The sequence below is a fragment of the Leuciscus leuciscus genome (assembly GCF_965113295.1).
Source record: "Leuciscus leuciscus genome assembly, chromosome: 20".
NCBI classification, from domain to species: Eukaryota; Metazoa; Chordata; class Actinopteri; order Cypriniformes; family Leuciscidae; genus Leuciscus; species Leuciscus leuciscus.
The window spans coordinates 19,938,329-19,956,532 of NC_138744.1; the positions used below are offsets into that span (position 1 = coordinate 19,938,329).

The 18,204-nt window shown below is 35.1% G+C and overlaps 1 protein-coding gene across 3 annotated transcripts in view; it reads left to right on the forward strand.

Annotated features, from left to right (window-relative positions):
• The window catches only part of col14a1a (collagen, type XIV, alpha 1a), a 129,746-nt gene that overhangs the window by 87,303 nt on the left and 24,239 nt on the right, over nt 1-18,204 (forward strand). For all 3 annotated transcript variants that reach the window (XM_082149957.1, XM_082149955.1, XM_082149956.1), the window contains 6 exons: nt 900-1,038; nt 2,460-2,602; nt 3,286-3,395; nt 12,732-12,890; nt 13,605-13,682; nt 15,280-15,366. In XM_082149957.1, the coding sequence (XP_082006083.1) occupies nt 900-1,038; nt 2,460-2,602; nt 3,286-3,395; nt 12,732-12,890; nt 13,605-13,682; nt 15,280-15,366 (716 nt within the window). The remainder of the gene's footprint in view (nt 1-899; nt 1,039-2,459; nt 2,603-3,285; nt 3,396-12,731; nt 12,891-13,604; nt 13,683-15,279; nt 15,367-18,204) is intronic.

The window sequence follows — 18,204 nt, forward strand, 5'->3', positions numbered from 1 at the left end:
TAAGGCTGAGCCCGTCTCTAACCTCGCTGACACATCCATCTGCGAACCCCAAGTCTGAAGCCTCCACTGTGCCTCGGCAGCAGCGGGACACGAGCCTCGGGGAACGTGAGCCTGAGCATCCTTGCGAAAGAACGCCAGGCGGGATCGGAGTGTCCGCATTGGAAGCACCTCGCAGTGCTCACAGCCAGCACCCTCGAGTGCTGACCGTGCATGCTCCTCACACAAACATGCAACACACAGAACATGTGTGTCCCCACCTGTTAAATAGCACGTGCAGGGGTGCACACACAGTCTGAACTGCTGCTGCTTTCTCGCCATAATTTACTATATACAGGTATAGTGACAATACAACACCAAATAGATAAGAGACAGTTTTACACAGAGCGCTTGTGAAAACAAAGAAGCTAGCGCTGCTTTGTTTGGGCAGGCTTTATAGTTTCCTGGTTCATGACGTCACCTGCCTCTGACGTTCTGCCACACCATTGGACTGATTTTACATGTGCTTCAAGACATCACCACGCATAGCGTTCCCTTAGCGTCAATCAGAGTTCCCTTGAAAGGGAATTGTTTTTCATGTTTTCCACAAAAAAAATATAAAGCAGCACAACTGATTTCAATATTTATAATAATTGGTAATGTTTCATTAGCAGCAAATCAGCATATTAAAATGATTTCTGAAGATTCATGTGACACTGAAGACCGAAGTAATGATGCTGAAAATTCAGCTTCATTTCACAGGAAAAAATTACATTTTAAAATAGTAATAACATTTCTCAATTTTACTGTTTTTCCTAGTTTCAATCAAATAAATGCAGCCTTGGTGAGCATAAGAGACAAACTATTTAAAGGTGGTGTTCTTTAGATTAGCATACTTGACATTTTTCTGTTGTCCTTTGCAGGTTTCCGTATGATGGAGATGTTTGGTTTGGTTGAGAAGCACTACAGCAGTGTGCAAGGTGTCTCAATGGAGCCTGGGACTTTCAACAGCTTCCCCTGCTACCGGTTACACAAGGACGCCCTCGTCTCCCAGCCTACCAGGTATGTGTGTGTGTGTGTTTCTGTATGTGAGAAAGCATACCATTACCCTCAACTGAAACTCTCTGAAATGAGAAAATGTGTTAGCTGACAGCTGTAACACGTCACCTGTCAAATCAAAGCTATAATAAAGATTGAGTTTAATCAAATCTAGATGAAGCGGGTTAAGTTAGTAGGAATAGATTAGCCCCTCACTTACAGGCAATATAAAGAGCGATCAGGCTTCTGAGCACTGACCCTCCCCAGCATGTGATAATATTTAGATTAGGTTCACTTTCCTGCGCTCATGGGGAATGTTGTTATTACAGTGGAGGGTTTCAGCATTAGGGTCTCCTCTCCTGTAAATCTCGCAAACCACAGCCTCACTTTAAGTTGCACTCAGGCAGCTGGGAATTACTACAACACTGTTATTATGATAATCTCTTCGGTGATTATGAGAAAGGCCAATGACTCACAGGGTAATGGCAGCGCTCTGGATACAGTTCACATTTGTTCTTTAGTGGAAGGTGCTCATGAAGTTGAAGATCTGTTTTACTGGCTGTGCGGTTTCTATTGCAATACTCAACCATAATTGTTTCTTTTCACTTTAATATTGATCTACGTTTATTTTAGTTGTTTGTTTTATTGTATTAAATTTCAGTGCCTGTGTTGTGTTATATTTTACACTGATCATTTTGTTTTGACTGTTCTACAGCATTTGTGCCATGTGGGTGCATTGGAATGGTTGGAGGCATATATAGAATAAACGTTTTTTGTTTTTGTATAAGAGTGGTATGTCTCTCTTTTTATTAAAGGGATAGTTCACCCAAAAATGAAAATTCTGTCATCATTTACTCACCCTTATGTCATTCCAAACCCATAAGACTTTTGTTTGTCTTCGATACACAAATGAAGATCTTTTTGATGAAATCTGAGAGCTTTCTGTCCCCCCATAGACAGCTACGCAACTACCACTTTGATGCTTCAAAGAGTTCATAAAGAGATCATAAAAATAATCCACATGAATTGAGCGGATTGGTCAAAATTTTCTGAAGAGACATGATAGCTTTATATGATGAACAGATTGAATTTAGGCTCGGTCACAGGCAAACAGAAATAAATAGTCTGATGCCAAATCCGATATCTGGATGAATTGTTCAGTACAGAGCCCCGTACATGACATGAAAATAGTTATCGGCTCATTAATTAGTGTCCACATTTGAATAAGTTGGAAAGTGGAAACGTATTAAAACGAGGGAGTGAATTAGTACAACATGGCTAAACACCATGATATCTTGTTTCCCCACCCTCAGTTTAGTTTAGTACCTCTAAAAAATAACCTGAAAAGTGCAGGACAGTTTCATTTTGCTGTTTCAAACATGATGTAAAGGAGTTCATAGAGATACCCATAATTGTTGTCCAAAAACTATGATTTATGTTTACAGGTATCTACATCCTGAAGGCCTTCCCTCCGACTACACTATATCTATGCTCTTTCGCATACTGCCCGAAACTCCTCAGGAGCCTTTTGCATTGTGGGAAATCCTCGACAAAAACAATGAGCCACTAGTGGGCATTATTCTGGACAGTAAGTATTACTCTTTTTGATGAACCTTATACCCGTGTGCAATCTCAACATAAAATCTTGTGAGAAAAAAATTATTAATTGAATAATTATTTAATGATCATTTAGATGATTTAAATATTTAAACTCTACTATAATGTAAAACATAATGTTTTTTTCTTTTCTTTTGATCAATTACATGTTTTTCAAAGAGTGGTTCTTAACTGGTGGGTCGAAACCCAAAATGGTTCACAAACAGTTAACTGCTAAGTGCAAATAATAAAATGCAACCAACTATATGCAAAATTACACTGGCGAAATATATGGGCTTATTCGCTTTCATAAAGGAGAAGAAAACACATGCATTTTGTTGTTGTTATTGGTGTTAATGGCTGTATGTCTAATCAAACTCTGTGGTCCTTTGGTACAAATTATGCAGATTCTGTATTTTCAAATACCATATACAAATTTACACAAGGTAAAAGAAAATACAACCAAGACTGCATTAATATGGGTTTAAAATGAGAATAAACATGATTTGTGCCTACCACAGTGCATGAATGATTCGCTGTCGAGAGCATGAAAGCACTGTAAAATTTTTATATAATAAATAATTTTGATACTGTCATCTTAGTCCTGAATCAAAACCAGTTGAGAACTGCTGATTTAAAAAACCCTTGAGTTAAATTGTTTTTGTCTTTCTTCAGACGGAGGGAAAACCTTAACCTTTTTCAATTACGACTACAAGGGGGAATTTCAAACGGTGACTTTCGAAGGAACTGAAATTAAGAAGATTTTCTATGGCAGTTTCCATAAGGTCAGTCTTTCTCTCATTTAATTTATGATCCAGCTATGACTGTGATTAAAGAAACTGTACAGTCATTAGTGTTTCGGTCTCATGGTTGAGGTTTTTTTTTTCTTGTCAGGAGAGTCATGATTTATGCTGGATCAAAGTTTATGTTAATTCATGCTATAACCAGTCAGTGTGCCAAATGACCAAATACAGCTGAATACACTAATTTCCCTTTATAAAGTTACCTAATTTTCTTTATAGTTGTGCCTTGACTGTCATAACCGAATATCGCTGATTTTTATTTTGTATATTTTAGCCGTCTGCTTTGCCTCATTCTCACCTACTTATGTACGGTTTTGGACGCAAGACAACTTTTTCTGTCATATAAAATGTAGCTTTATCCGATGTATAATGAATTCACAATGCTCAAACAGCTATTGGTTAGTCAATGTAACAACCAATATCGGTTACCTTCAGATTTCATATCTACATTTTACATTCTATACATTTTGTTCAAAACACGGTCTGCAAATTTTTTTAAAAAGAAAAAGAAAAAAGAAAAAGATGTTTAAGCCATGTTTCTGAAACTTCCACCAGGGATTTTCAATTATTATTTCACCCAGGGCATGTGCTACAGAGTTCTGACAGTATGAAAATGGCTTATGATAGCCCTGTCCTGTTCATTTTATGTATTCTTTCTTCACATCCGTGCTGTTGAAGAGCTCTCTATCACTCTTCCGCCCTCCAGTAGTTTTGAGAGCCTGTGTGATGTATTCCAAGACTCTGTGTGTTGCTTATCTGGTTATAATTCCCTTTTCCTGCCAAGTGTGTTTTACCTTTGAATGCATGACAAGCCGTCCGCAGCCTTTGATGCAGTGGCGTGTGTTTTTATGAGCAAGTATTCTCCTGACATCACTTATGATGTGTTTGTTGGGTAATCCCTCTTGGCAGAGCTCGTCAAGATTAGGAGTCTGTGAGTAATACAGATTACTTCAGCACTGCCTCGGCTCCGGATTCTGAATGAATAAATAAATCTCATCTCATCTAAATGCTGAGGAATAAGCTGGATTTAGAAACTTCACAATTTCAAAGAATTTCACCTGTCGTTTTTTAGGTGAAAACGCTTGTTCAGTAGTTTTCTGAATTCAACTTTCATACTATTTTTTTTTGTGCAGCTATAAATAGGACATTCTCAAATTATGACAAACATGTCTTTTGAATTTTCACTCATATAAAAGTCAAATAGTCAAGAAACTCCATATAAAAGATTGTTTAAAAAAAAATCTAGATACTTAAAAATTAATTTCCTTTCATCTGCTATTCCACTTGTATGACATTATAACTCAGCAGTTTTTCCCCCTCTTATTTAGTTAAACGTAACTATTCATTTTATAGTGTTATTTTGAAAATACAAAAACATTATAGAAAAGTACTTTCAAGTTCAAAATTTGGAAGTTTAAATGTGCATTTGATGAATTTCCCCTCTATGTTGAAGTAATTCATAGTTGTTGTGTTTTTTTTAGTTAAAAAAAATACTTTTTGTTAATATAGATGTGCCATTGCTCTTACATTGTTTAATGTTCACTTGAATGATGCTCAGTATAAAGGATTTAATTCTGTAATTTATTTATTCATTTTTGATTAAATTATGTGTGTTTTTACTGACACTTATTAGAATTCTTAATTAAAAAAAAATCTTTTATAGGACAACACATTCATTTGTGAAATAAAATAATACAGTTAATAAACAAATGTCAAATTATCCTTTATAATTAGTATTAATTAAAACAAACACCCATAATCCACTTTTATGGGAGAGAATGATTAAATTGAAAACATGAACATTTTGTTAGTCAGAAAATCTATTGTTTGAGAATGACCCAAATACACAATATGAAAAATAAATAGAGTGCTTAACAGAGCTACAAACACCTATGGAATTCCAAAGCTGACATAATAATAATAAATATATAAATAAATAAATATACAAAGAAATGTAAAAAACAAACAAAAATAAATGAGTATGTATTACCTAATTTATGTATAATTGTATTTTTTCCCACATTTATTTATTTATACATTAATTTATTTCTACTTTTAATTAATTTTTATATTGTATTTATGTCTACATTTATTTAATACACTGTGGCCTCAAAGCTTCAGCACTGCCACTCTGAGCTCGATTGCTGATGTCTGAGGTAAAACACGCCCCTCTCATTAGCATAGGGACAAAGAAATGTATAAATAAATAAATGTCAAAATAAATAAATGTAGACATATATACAAATATACATAAATAATTGTGGAAATAAATAAAAGTGGAAATAAATAAATAAATGTATGTGTATGCATGTGGAAAAAATACAATCATACATAAATTAGGAAATAAAAGTATAAATACTCATTTATTTTTGTTTTTTACATTTCTTTGTATATTTATCTCTATTTGCATTTGAGTGAACATCCAGCACACACACTAAAATAATCTGCTTTATAGAGTGAGGCTACAGCATTGAGTTGGCGCGGTTTCATTTTGTAGTTGCTAATGAGATTTGTATTCAGAGCTTTGTGGCTAAAGCTGTGAGTTTATCTGGCCACAGCTGAATCTGATTTCCACAATGTAAACCCTCTTTGCACGGCAGTCGCTGTCCTCAATACTGCTGACCCCATGTAACGCACAGTTGGCTTGAGTTGTTATGATAGCTTTTAATCAAAACACCCGACTTGGAAGAGATCCTGATGATGTGAGCACAGGGTCTCGGACTCTTGTCGGGGCTCTATTAAAAACGCCCCGTTCCTCTCAACCAGCCAGAGCACAACGGTTGTAATTTTGCAAGGTCGTGAAAGGAAGTCGTGTAGATACTGTAACGCATAAGATATTTCAGTGGCTCTTCTTATGGAAGTTATTTTGTACTATTGTCATGCTGCTTGTGTGTATTTCCAATCAAGGTGAGAACTGTGTTAGAATACATTTGGAGGAAGTGCTGAAACAAGCAATTTTGAACCAAGTTAAACAAGGCTACTCTGACAACACTTGTTGTTCATAAACAGAATAGGCCATGAATAAATATAAAGATACATGCAATGGATAATGTGTAATCATTCATATCATGTGCTTTCTTTTTTTCTTTTTTAAATGTGTCATTGGCGTTACATTGTGTGAAAGATTTTTAGTGGGGAAAAAACTATTAAAATATATTGATTTTAGTTTATGATAAATTGTGTGAGTTTTGAGATGATATTGACACCATTTAAGTGACATCATCTTTTTTATCCAATCAAAGTAAAGCCAAATTATACTTTTATGGTAAGTAATAATGTCAAGAAAACTGAACTGAATTCAAAACTTCTTGCTCAACCAGCTTTTTGCTGGTTAACAGCATGGTAGTATGGAATCTGCCCTTATTAGAGTATTAAATCATATTTAATTAGAAGTTGACAATGGAAATTGTGTGGGTCTTGTCTTGTTAGACCTGAGTGCGGCATTCGACACACTGGAACATGTCCTTCTGTTAGAGCGCCTTGAGTGGTGTGTCGGGGTAAATGGAGTAGCCTTACGTTGGTTCCGTTCTTACCTGGAGGGTAGGACATTTGCGGTAAAGATTAGGAATCATTATTCTTCTATTGCTCCTGTAAGTTTTGGGGTACCTCAGGGGTCTATTTTAGGGCCGTTACTTTTTTTTTCTTTACGTGATTCTGCTGGTCTCTATATTTAATAAATATGGTATTTCATATCATAGTTATGCTGATGATGCGTAGTTGTATTTTTATTTTTAAGCAGAAAGTAATGCGGCTGAAAATTCTTTGCTGGATTGCCTTGAGGAGGTGAAATGTTGGATGAACTAACATTTTCTAATGTTAAATAACAAAAAGACCGAAATTGTAATTCAACCCTTATGTTCTTATGTTAATCAATTTTATTTATTCATTGTTTGTGTATGAAATGTGTTTATTTTCTTGTACTGCAGTTTAGTATGCTTTTACAGCTTTTAGAGTGCTTTATAAAAAGATGTTTGATTGATGGAACCAGTTAGACCTTCACCAAAGCAGCATAAATCAGCTTAGATTCATTAGATTTCATAGAGTATTTTTAGAAAGAAAACATGCCTATTTTTTCTTGCACATCAAAAAAGCAAAACATGACATTATTGTCCATATTTGTGCCATGTGCCGATTGTGAGGTTTGGCTTGTTTAGTAGTTCAGTACCAGTTTAGTAGCCATGTAAAGCTGGGTACAGAATAACAGTAGTCTGGCTATAAAGGCTTATTTCCACAGACCGAACACAGGCTAATAAATAGTGACACTTCACGTATTCTAAAGTGTTGGGATTTAGACAGGTGCAGAGTATTTAGAGATCTAGAACATAACAGTTGTTTTCACACTGTCCCAATCACCAACCTGGTTAATGGACACTGATCCAATAAAACCCAACAACCACTGTTCTCTGCCATTTGTTTGGGCAGTGTGAATTAGAAAAGAACATCAGACTGTAAATATGACATAACTGTGAATAATCTTTTTTTCTAAAATCAAAAAAAAAAAAAATTGTTTTTTTTGTGCTTCTTGGCATTGCTATATGCCTCTCAGAAGCCTTGGTATAATCCTTTCCTTATTTTCGTATAATGGAGGAATAGATTTCCTGACTTGTAATTCAAAAAGCATTGGCCTTTTTTTGTATAATTTAACCTTAAGCATGCAGGCGATTTTTGGGCGACATTATTCTTGTCAGTTTTTAATTGTTTTGATTGAAGTTGTTATGTTATTTAAACTTAATTTTGACATAAGTTTAATATATTTAATATATATCTTTTCCCCTTCAAGCATACACAGTAGGACTGTATTTGCAGGACTTGAAATAGCTGCCCAGGGGTGTTTTGAATATGGCCATTGAGTGAACTAACTTTCCTTAAAGAGGCTTTGTCTCTAATGCTTGCCTGGGTCTGTCCCTTAGGCCATAAAAACAGAGACTCCACTGATCTGCCAATAATATAAATCTGTAAAGAAAAGAAAAGTTGAGAAAAGACAAAAAAGACCAACAAACATTGGGGGAAAAAGGTTTTCTTAAGCAGTTTTTGTCTTCTTTTGTTCAAGTTAACGCAACACAAGTTAAACGTGCATAATGTTTTATGCTAGCATAAACATAAACCTCAATTAATGCCTTTTGCTTAAAACAAGAACATAACTATTTGCCAATGTCTTAATATCTTGTCTAATTGTAATATCTTGTGTAATCTTCTCAGTAAGTATGCTTGTATAAAAAGTGAGAGCAAAAAATCTAGAGGACTTTCATCATGTGGCTCTTACATCAATACTTGCTAAATGCATGAAAAGAGTAGATAGTGTAGCACGGTGCACCGATACTTCAAAAGTATCGCGATTCTCGGAAATGAAAAACGTCACAATTCCTAAATGTATTAGTATCGATACTTCTAAGAATGACCGCATTCCAGATTTGTAAGGCCGGCGACACACTGGATGCGTGGCGTGAGCGTCTCAGCTGCGTGGCGTGTCCGTTTTTGCACGGAAAACCTGTGCATGCTAGAAATAGAACCGACGCCTATTTTTCACGTGACACGCAAGCGTGTTGGAAGCGTTTCCAGGCAAAATAGAATAGGAAAAGATGTTTCTATGTCATTTTGACACGAATACATATTAATAAATGACATTTTGATGTTTGAAAGTATCTAGGTTTTGACAAATGCAGATATAAATGTAATAAAAAATTAAAAAAATCAATTTTCAAATACTGCACCTGTCAATACAGAACGAAATATTCTGTAGCCTATTTTGCCGTCAACACTGCCGAGGTTGTCTTTGCTGCTATATATTTATGTTTAACATGAAGTAGGCCTTTAGGCCTTCCACAACTCTCTCCCCATTATGTCAAATATATCACCAATGGGGCCTATCATATGTTACCAATATTAAACATTGTTTAATATAATCGCTGTTCATATTTTTATTCAAAGTTCAGAATCAAGATAAAGTTATTACCGGTAACTCTTATGTTTCTTATGATAACTGAGATAATGCTGCTAAATTTATAATTTTTTTACCTTGAATGTCATTGCTCTAATTTATTTTTGATATTTTGATATTTCATATTTTGTTCAAATGTTTAATATATCTGCTGTTCATATGTTCATTTATTAGTGTGTTATATGATTAGAATGTTGTCCCGGTTTTAAAATAAAGCACAGCAATGATATTTGAGAGTGTTTCTCCCTTTTCAGGAAAAGTATCGAAAAAGTATCGAAATCGCAATTCTTGACTTGGTATCGGTATCGAAACAATAATTTTGGTATTGTGACAACACTACTAGTTATCACCTGAAACCATACATATCAGAGCAACTAGATGTACTGCAATTTGCATACAAATCGCAAAGAGGGACAGAGGATGCAACGCTCACTTTGGTTGATACAATTGCTAGCCATTTACAACAAGCAAAGGCTTATGTGCGTGTTCTTTTTATTGATTATACCTCTGCCTTTAATACTATGCAGATACATTTACTCTTGGAACATCTCCTTGTTCTAGGTGTAAATGGAGGAATAGTACATTGGATAAAGAATTTTTTAACAAATAGACCACAGCGAGTTTGTGTTCGGGGGTTTAAATATGTTTTTAAACACGGGGGCACCCCAAGGATGTGTCCTGTCACCTCTGTTGTTTTCTGTTTATACAAGTGGTATAAGTTATACAAATATGTAGATGATATGGCACTTGTGGCACTTTTATGGAAAGACTGTGTACATTTTGAGTATGAGGAGCAGGTTTTGAAACTAGAAAAATGGTGTGAAGCAAGTTCTTTACTGATAAATGTAAGTAAAACAAAAGAGTTGATTTTAAATTATTCAGAGCCTGTAAAAGAAATAATGTTATGTGATCAGACAGTTGAAATTGTGAAGACTTTTAAGTATTTGGGAACCATGATTGACTGTAAATTGAATTTTTCTGATAATGTGAATCTTATTTGTAAGAAAGCAAATCAAAGGCTTTCTGTAAGTCAGGTTGTTCTGCAAAGAGTTTATATAAGTTTAATTGAGAGTGTTTTAGGGTATAATATAACTGTGTGGTTTGGACGAGTTACATCTGTGAATAAAGTAAAAGTAGACAGAATTACAAGAGTAGCAGGAAAAATTATAGGATCTAAGCAAAAATCAGTCGCACAGTTATATCAATTTGCAATTCAGAGAAAAGCTTTGACTATAGCAAGAGACACAACACACCCCTTGAATCATGTTTTTGAATTATTGCCATCACGTCATCGCTACAGAACACCATTAGCGACCAAAGCAATATATAAACAAACTTTTGTACCAAATGCAATAAGTCTGCTGAATAAGAGGAAATCTGAATATTTTAATCTTGATGCATATTGTGTATTGTTAATTGTTTTGTGATTGTATGGTGAGACCAAAGACCAATTTTCAGCTAAGGCTGAACAATAAAGTACTACTAACTATACTTTTACTAGGAAATCCCAACAAAAAAATTCCATCCATCCATCCTCGGTTTAAAAATATTATTTATAATTTTTATTAAAATAAATTATGTTTTTAAAAACATAAAATAATCATTTCAAATATAAATAAAAACTATTTGCCAGTGTTCTTAAGATCTTATGTAATTTTGCTTCTCAGGTGACAATGCTTCTATATTTTACTTGGAAAACAAGTAAATACGGATTAAGAACCAATCATTCCTTGTTTAAAAGGGGGACAGGAGCAGTTGTCTTCGATAGTCGTGAAGCCTGAAATTGGCCAGTTCATCATGTTGAAAACAGAATTATCCTGAAATTGATCAGGAGGCAGATGTGACCGGCAGCGGCTGAGCTGAAAAAGGAGCGATGCGGACCTCTCATTCCCTTTTGCCACTCCTGCTTAGCAGATCATCATTACCACCGCCAGACCAGCTCAGACACATTCATAAACGCTCATAAACACTCTCAGCACCACTCTCAGGTTAAACACATGGAGCACATGGACCCGTCCCTGTCTAAATGGCATGTCACTGCTGCAGCTGCAGAATCTAATTGGCTTTCATTGCAGAAACACCTGCCACTCAGAAAATGGAAGGTGATATTCAGTATGAAAATCCATATTTGCCAAAACACAAACAGACTCATAGACTTAACACAATTTCATCTGTCTCAGTCTGTTTTTTTCTACCCTGATAGAGAAGTTTTATTTCTAAGTATTAAACAGCCTCCCTTCATAATGCTTTATAATTGACGTTAATGTGAGACTTCACAATAATGAGCTTGGTCTGAGTCTGCTATCAGCCCGCCTGTCTGACAGCGCACTCGCATTTACAATTGCATCCAGTGAACTGGAGAAAATTGAGTTTTAGACCCCAAATCCATTAACCTGACAGTGTGTGCTGTCTCATGCTGAAATCTACTCCGACATACAAATATGAACTTTTGCTAACTCTATTTTAACTTGTTCTGTTTTAGTTTTTGTGGTCATTTTGGACACAAATACAGTTCTCTACAGTTATCTGACTGCAGTGTAGTACGGAATTAACAAACAGGAGAGATGGCAAGGTTAATTTGGTTTCCATTGTGCGCATTAGTAAACTGAAATGTTTCTGTAAGATTTACTAGAAAGTCTCAGAGTGAAACTGGAATAGTTTTAACCCTGTCAAGCCTGAAATATGAAATAATGTTTAGAAAAATCCTTGAAATTGAACTATTTTACTATCGTCTCCATAACAGGTGATGTAAAAGAAAAAAATATTGCTTGTGTTTTTATGTGTCACATCAGGGTTTTATAGTTATTTATTAATCACCACTTGTTTTTGTATTTTGCATTGCATTTAATTTTTTTTTTTATAATTTCTGTTAATTAATTATTTTATTTTTTACAAAATCATAAATGAACCTTTTAATTAGTGGTAGTAAAAATATGTGGTAAAATATATTAAAATGTCAATCGAACTCAATATACCTCAAATAAATATCAAAATAAATGCCTCAAATGTGTGAAATATTAAATAGTCATGGCTAATTAATTACCTAAATAATTCTTTTTAAATATCATTAATAATATTAAAGTTATTCTTGGTGTACTTTTTTCTCAGCAAAAAGACATGCATCGTGAAAAGAAGGAAGACATTTTGGAAATATTATTAAAAGTCAGCTTTTTGATGTTAACATGGTGTTTCAAGATAAATGATAAATAGTGATTAGCAATGTACAATGTATGTCATTGTAATGTTACAAGCCAAAATAAACTCTTTAATCATCAACATCTATGCCTTATTCTGTTACTATATTCACCATTGTGCTTAAATAATTATAGTCTATCAGTTTCAGCTTAACGTTCTGTATACCTCCTTTTTATCTCGCCTAGCTTCATGTGGCCATCAGTAAAACCGCCGCTAAAGTGGTGATCGACTGCAAAACGGTTGGAGAGAAATCCATCAATGCCGCAGGTAACATCACCATTGATGGAGTGGAGGTTCTGGGACGCATGGTCCGCTCACGTGGAAGGAGAGAGAACTCTGCGCCGGTAAGAGCAAACACATTCATCCTCAATCCTAAAGGACAAGTCTTTCCCAAGCCTAAAAGAATCACCCATTTAAGCCCATAACAGGACAAGCTTTTGTCTCATACAGACACAAAGAACTTTGTAGACAAGTGAGGGAATGTTTCTGAGGAATCTTTGTTTGGGGTCTAATAATTATTAGAGATGGTTGAAACTTTGAGGCTGTAAGGCACAAACGTCCTCTCAGATTCACCCGTATAATTATTAGGATGTGGAATTCAAAGCAGGGGCACTCAGTTCAAGATAGTAAATACAGACTTTATGCCTTTTGGTTTTTCCATAAGAATGTGTGGATCATTATGTGTAATTGTGTAGGAGTGCGTCTGATTTAATTCTCCTCCGAGGGTGCCAGCACAACTGATGAGACTAATTGTCTTTGTAATTATGCTGGTGGGGGTGGTAATGTGTGTTTGTGTGGAGTAAAAGTTGAAAAACTATTAGAATCAGTCATTCAGCCCAAACAAATAACCAGACACATCTCAAGCACGGCTGTAAGTAAACGGATGAAGTTTCTGCTTATTTAGATTGCATTCATTTGCAACAGTGAGCCCCATAATTTGTTTAGACTTCATACAATGGTTGTGTTGATAAGATTTATATTGCATTCATTGCTAAGTGAGAGATTACAGTTCAATAACTGTACTCTGTTTGTGTGTGTTTGTATGATCCTGTCCACAGTTTCAGCTCCAGATGTTTGACATAATCTGCAGTATATCATGGGCCAGTCGGGATAAGTGCTGTGAGCTCCCAGGCTTGGTAAGTGCGAACAAATGGTATATTATTCAATATATCCGTTTTATATGATCAGCAAACTGTACAAGCCACATTCTAATTAGCTTACATTAATGCTGCAGTTCTGTCAGCGGTGAAGCCCAAGGAATATCAGATATTTAACCCCAAACATCTTGAGCATGTTAAATTTGAAATATACAGAAGTACTTAAAACCAGCATCCCCATCGCTGAGGTTCACTTAGAATTGATTATTAATGCATTAATTAGTGTTACTGCTGTTGATAAATATGCACTGACACTACAATTTTGGCTTATTTAAATAAAGACTTAAATAAGCGTGGATTAGAACCGCTAGGCCAACTATAGATTCAGGAATTTATTCTCTTTGCCTGAGTACACTGTTAAAAAATTATCTGTTAAATTATATTTAAAAAGTTGTGGTTGCCAGAAATTCACTGTAAAAAATACGGTGACAATGTTTTCAGAATTACGGGATTACTGTAAATTGTACAATTTAACCATTATTTTATTAAAGGGATAGTTCACCCAAAAATGACATCATTTACTCACCCTCATGATTTTTTAAACCTGTGTGAATCTCTTTCTTCTGTTGAACACAAAAGAAGATATTTTAAAGAATGTTGGTAAACTGACAGTTGACGAGACACCATAGTATTTTTTTTTTCCTACTATGGAAGTCAATGGCTACTGTCAACCGTCTGGTTACCAACATTCTTTAAAATATCTTCTCATGTGTTTAACAGAAGAAAGAAACTCATACAGGTTTGGAACAACATGAGGGGGAGTATGTGACAGAATTTTCATTTTTCGGTGAACTCTCCTTTTAAGTGAAAAACACCTGCTTCAACTTCCAAAATCTGCAACGAAAAGTTATATATATATATATATATATATATATATATATATATATATATATATATATATATATATATTATGGGAGATGTAAAGATAAATTTATCAAATTGAATGTCATAAGTTCTGACTGTTCTTAAGTTCCAACTATGTTGTTGTTTATTTCAGTTATGACTTGGAAATGAGTAAAGACTCATTACGTTATTTAAATAACATTGAAGATCAAATATTTAAAGTTAATCTTTTAATAATCAAATTAGTCTTCAAATGACTAAGCTCATTTAAAAAAAAAAATTTTTTAATACAGTTACCATTATTAATGGTTTTATGTATGCCAGTATTAAATATATCAGTTTCGTCATACATTTGATACCTCAGTGATATCACTTTTTTGTTCTTTTCCTGTCTCTTTTTGTCTGCTTCTATAATCCTGACAGAATGTTCTCTAAGTAATCTCAAATCAGCCATTCTGGCAATCGTCCCTAACTTTAAAGATCCATGACCACTTTACAAATAATTCAATTATGTAATCTTGTAGCAGACGAATAAACTTGGTCCTTCTTCGATAGGAAGAACAATATCTTTAGATCACTTGCTGTGTTTGTGCGCTTGCGAATTAATGACTTGAGGGAATTGCACAGGCACCCATGGTTGACTTGGATAAATAAAGTTCTGTTGGATTCCTAGAGAGGAAATAAGCTGGTGTTTGAAATGTTGTACGACATGTTTTGTTTGTGCTTCCCTCAGAGAGTAGAAGAGGACTGTCCTGCCATGCCCCATGCCTGCACCTGTGCTCAGGACAGCAAAGGACCACCTGGACCCTCTGGACCACCGGTAAAACCATTACACCCAACCTTAGAACAGTGGTATTAAACTAGATAACAGAGTGGGTACCGGGGAGAGTTGTAACATAATCAGTTTAACCAATTAGAAATGAGGTACAGGGGTGACAGGGCCCCTGAGGTGACAGTTTTTTGTTCGTTTTTTGTCCAAAAAGACAAAAAATAAACATTTCTTGTCTAGTTTAAAAAAAAATATGATTTGTTAATGACATGACATGGTAAATAATGAATGTTATATGTGACCCTAGACCACAAAACCAGTCACATGGGTCTTTTTTTTTTTAAATTGAGATTTATACATCACCTGAAAGCTGAATAAATAAGCTGTCCATTGATGTATGGTTTGTTAGGACAATATTTGGCCGAGATACAACTATTTGAACATCTGGAATCTGAGGGTGAAGAAAAATCGAAACATTGAGAAAATTGCCTTTAAATTAGTAAATGTATGTTTGCGATTGTGCTGCATTCACTCACAAAAATAAATGTTTTATATATTTACGGTAGGAAATTTACAAAATATCTTCATGGAACATGATGTTCCTAATGATTTTTGGCATAAAAGAAAAATCGATAATTTTGACCCAGACAATGTATTGTTGGCTATTGCCACAAATATACCCGTGTGACATGTGACTGGTTTTGTGATCCAGGGTTACATATTATAGAACTAGAATCAATACATTTATGAATATAAATTGTAAGTGATTGACACAATCTATTTTCTATTAGTGTTACATGTGAAAATATATCAAAATCTGAGATAGTTGTGCAAAAAACGACTTACAAATGTCTATCCCAAAATTTCTCTCAAATCTAGCTCTTCTTTTTTTAGCATAAAAGCTAGCTGACAGGGCTACTCTAGTTGACAAACTTGCTCTCACACTCCAACATAAAAGCTAGCTGACATACTTTACCTGACAAACTCACTCTACTAGTACTCCAGCATAAAAGCTAGCTGACAAACTTGCTATACTTTAGCATAAAAGCTAGCTGACCTATTTTAGCTCACAAACTTGCTATACTTTAGCATAAAAGCTAGCTGACCTATTTTAGCTCACAAACTTGCTATAACTTTTGTTTTATATAACGGCTTTTACATGACAGTGATCAGTCTCCAGAAACATTTCAGTGTTTAGTGTCTTCTCACAACGGTAATGGTTCATGGCTTGTTCCTTGTGGGGATCGAACCAGAAACTTTTACGCTTTTAGCCTTAAGCCTTAAGCACACTACACCTCTTTAGGGAAAAACACAGAACGTGTTAAGATGGCGCATAGAGCGATTAGAGATTTAAAATGAAATGGAAAGACTATGTAAGATATTGAGAAAAAGACCCAGCATTAGATTGCTCAATTCAACCCATGCTTCAGGTTGAACTCAATATGGCGGGAACAAATAAATGAGCTCATTTGGAAGGCAGCATCGTATGCACCCTGAGGGAAAATGTATTTCTGAGACCTCGAAAAGGCCATGGTTTATAAACAGCAGTTCTTTTGAGAAAGTCATTACAAAGAGATCGATTTATCAAAACCGATTAGTCCACTCCTGTCCTGTCTGCGTTTATAGATTCCTTCATCCATACAAGCCCATTTCCATGACCAAGAGGTGGTTGCAAGGAAAACGATTGCATTTCAGTTTTGTATATATTATTCCTGCATCTTGATATTAATATTAATGTCATGTGTTCTGAAGCCTCTCCTATGATTACATGTCCTGTTAAATCACATGTATCTCTCAAATTATTATTGATGCTGTATTCTCGGCTTACATCGTCACCAGCAGGTTTTGTTAAGTGGGTTTTGAGCAAGCTCATGAATCAAATCCGTGATAAGAACTACCTTATTGCAGCCGTTGCCATTGGGGATGCAATTAAAGTAAACACAGGAAAAGGAAGACGTGCAAACAGGGTTAAATTACTCGTGGTTGCCTGCAGCAGTGAGGGCAAGAGTTTATAAGGGTCATAAGCAGGTGGGATACTGTTTGAACCAGGTCAAGGATACTGAACTACTGAACTACAGGCAGATTCCATTTCACTGATATTTCGAACTATTCATTTTTTAAAACATTTAGTTTAAAACATTTTGATGAAGCAATTTGTTTGGTTAAATAAATAGACAGTAGCTGTGGACCAAAACCTTATACCAGCAAGTGTGTTTGCGTTTAAAAGACGTATAATAGCCATCCAAACACAGCCCATATGTCTAGGGTAAAACAATGCATAATTTGGGCTGTCAGTGAAAATTTTATAGACGTCTAAACCAGAGCCCAATAATAGACTAGTCATCAATTAGATAACAAAGAAATGAAATGAGGGAATAAATGAAACCAAACACCTTGTAATCACTGTTTACTTTGCTTACGTAATGGAATATCATACAATATCGTAAGTTATTTTGGCAAAAACGACATGTAACCAAATTCAAGGTTATTTTGGCTAGAAATTGGTTACTCATCATAGCTGGACTATTATCGGGTCTATAGTTAACTTAGACGGTGAAATGACGGCTATTGCTTGCTGGGAACTGCCTACTGTAACATAGTCCACTGAAGGCGAGTTGAACTGAACCCATGTCCAGTTTGTTGAAAATGTGAACAGATACAAAATAAACAAAGACTTGACAAAGCTTGAATTGGCTTGACTTGACTTGAAAAAACATGAACACAAACCTGGACTTGACTTAACAAACTCACCAAACAGCGGATTACATGAACAATACGAGACGAGAACAATGAGAACATGAGGGCTATGTACACATAATCACTAAACAAGGAACACCTGAACACCAAATGTGACACCAACATAGGGGACATTTAAAAAAATCATAGGCG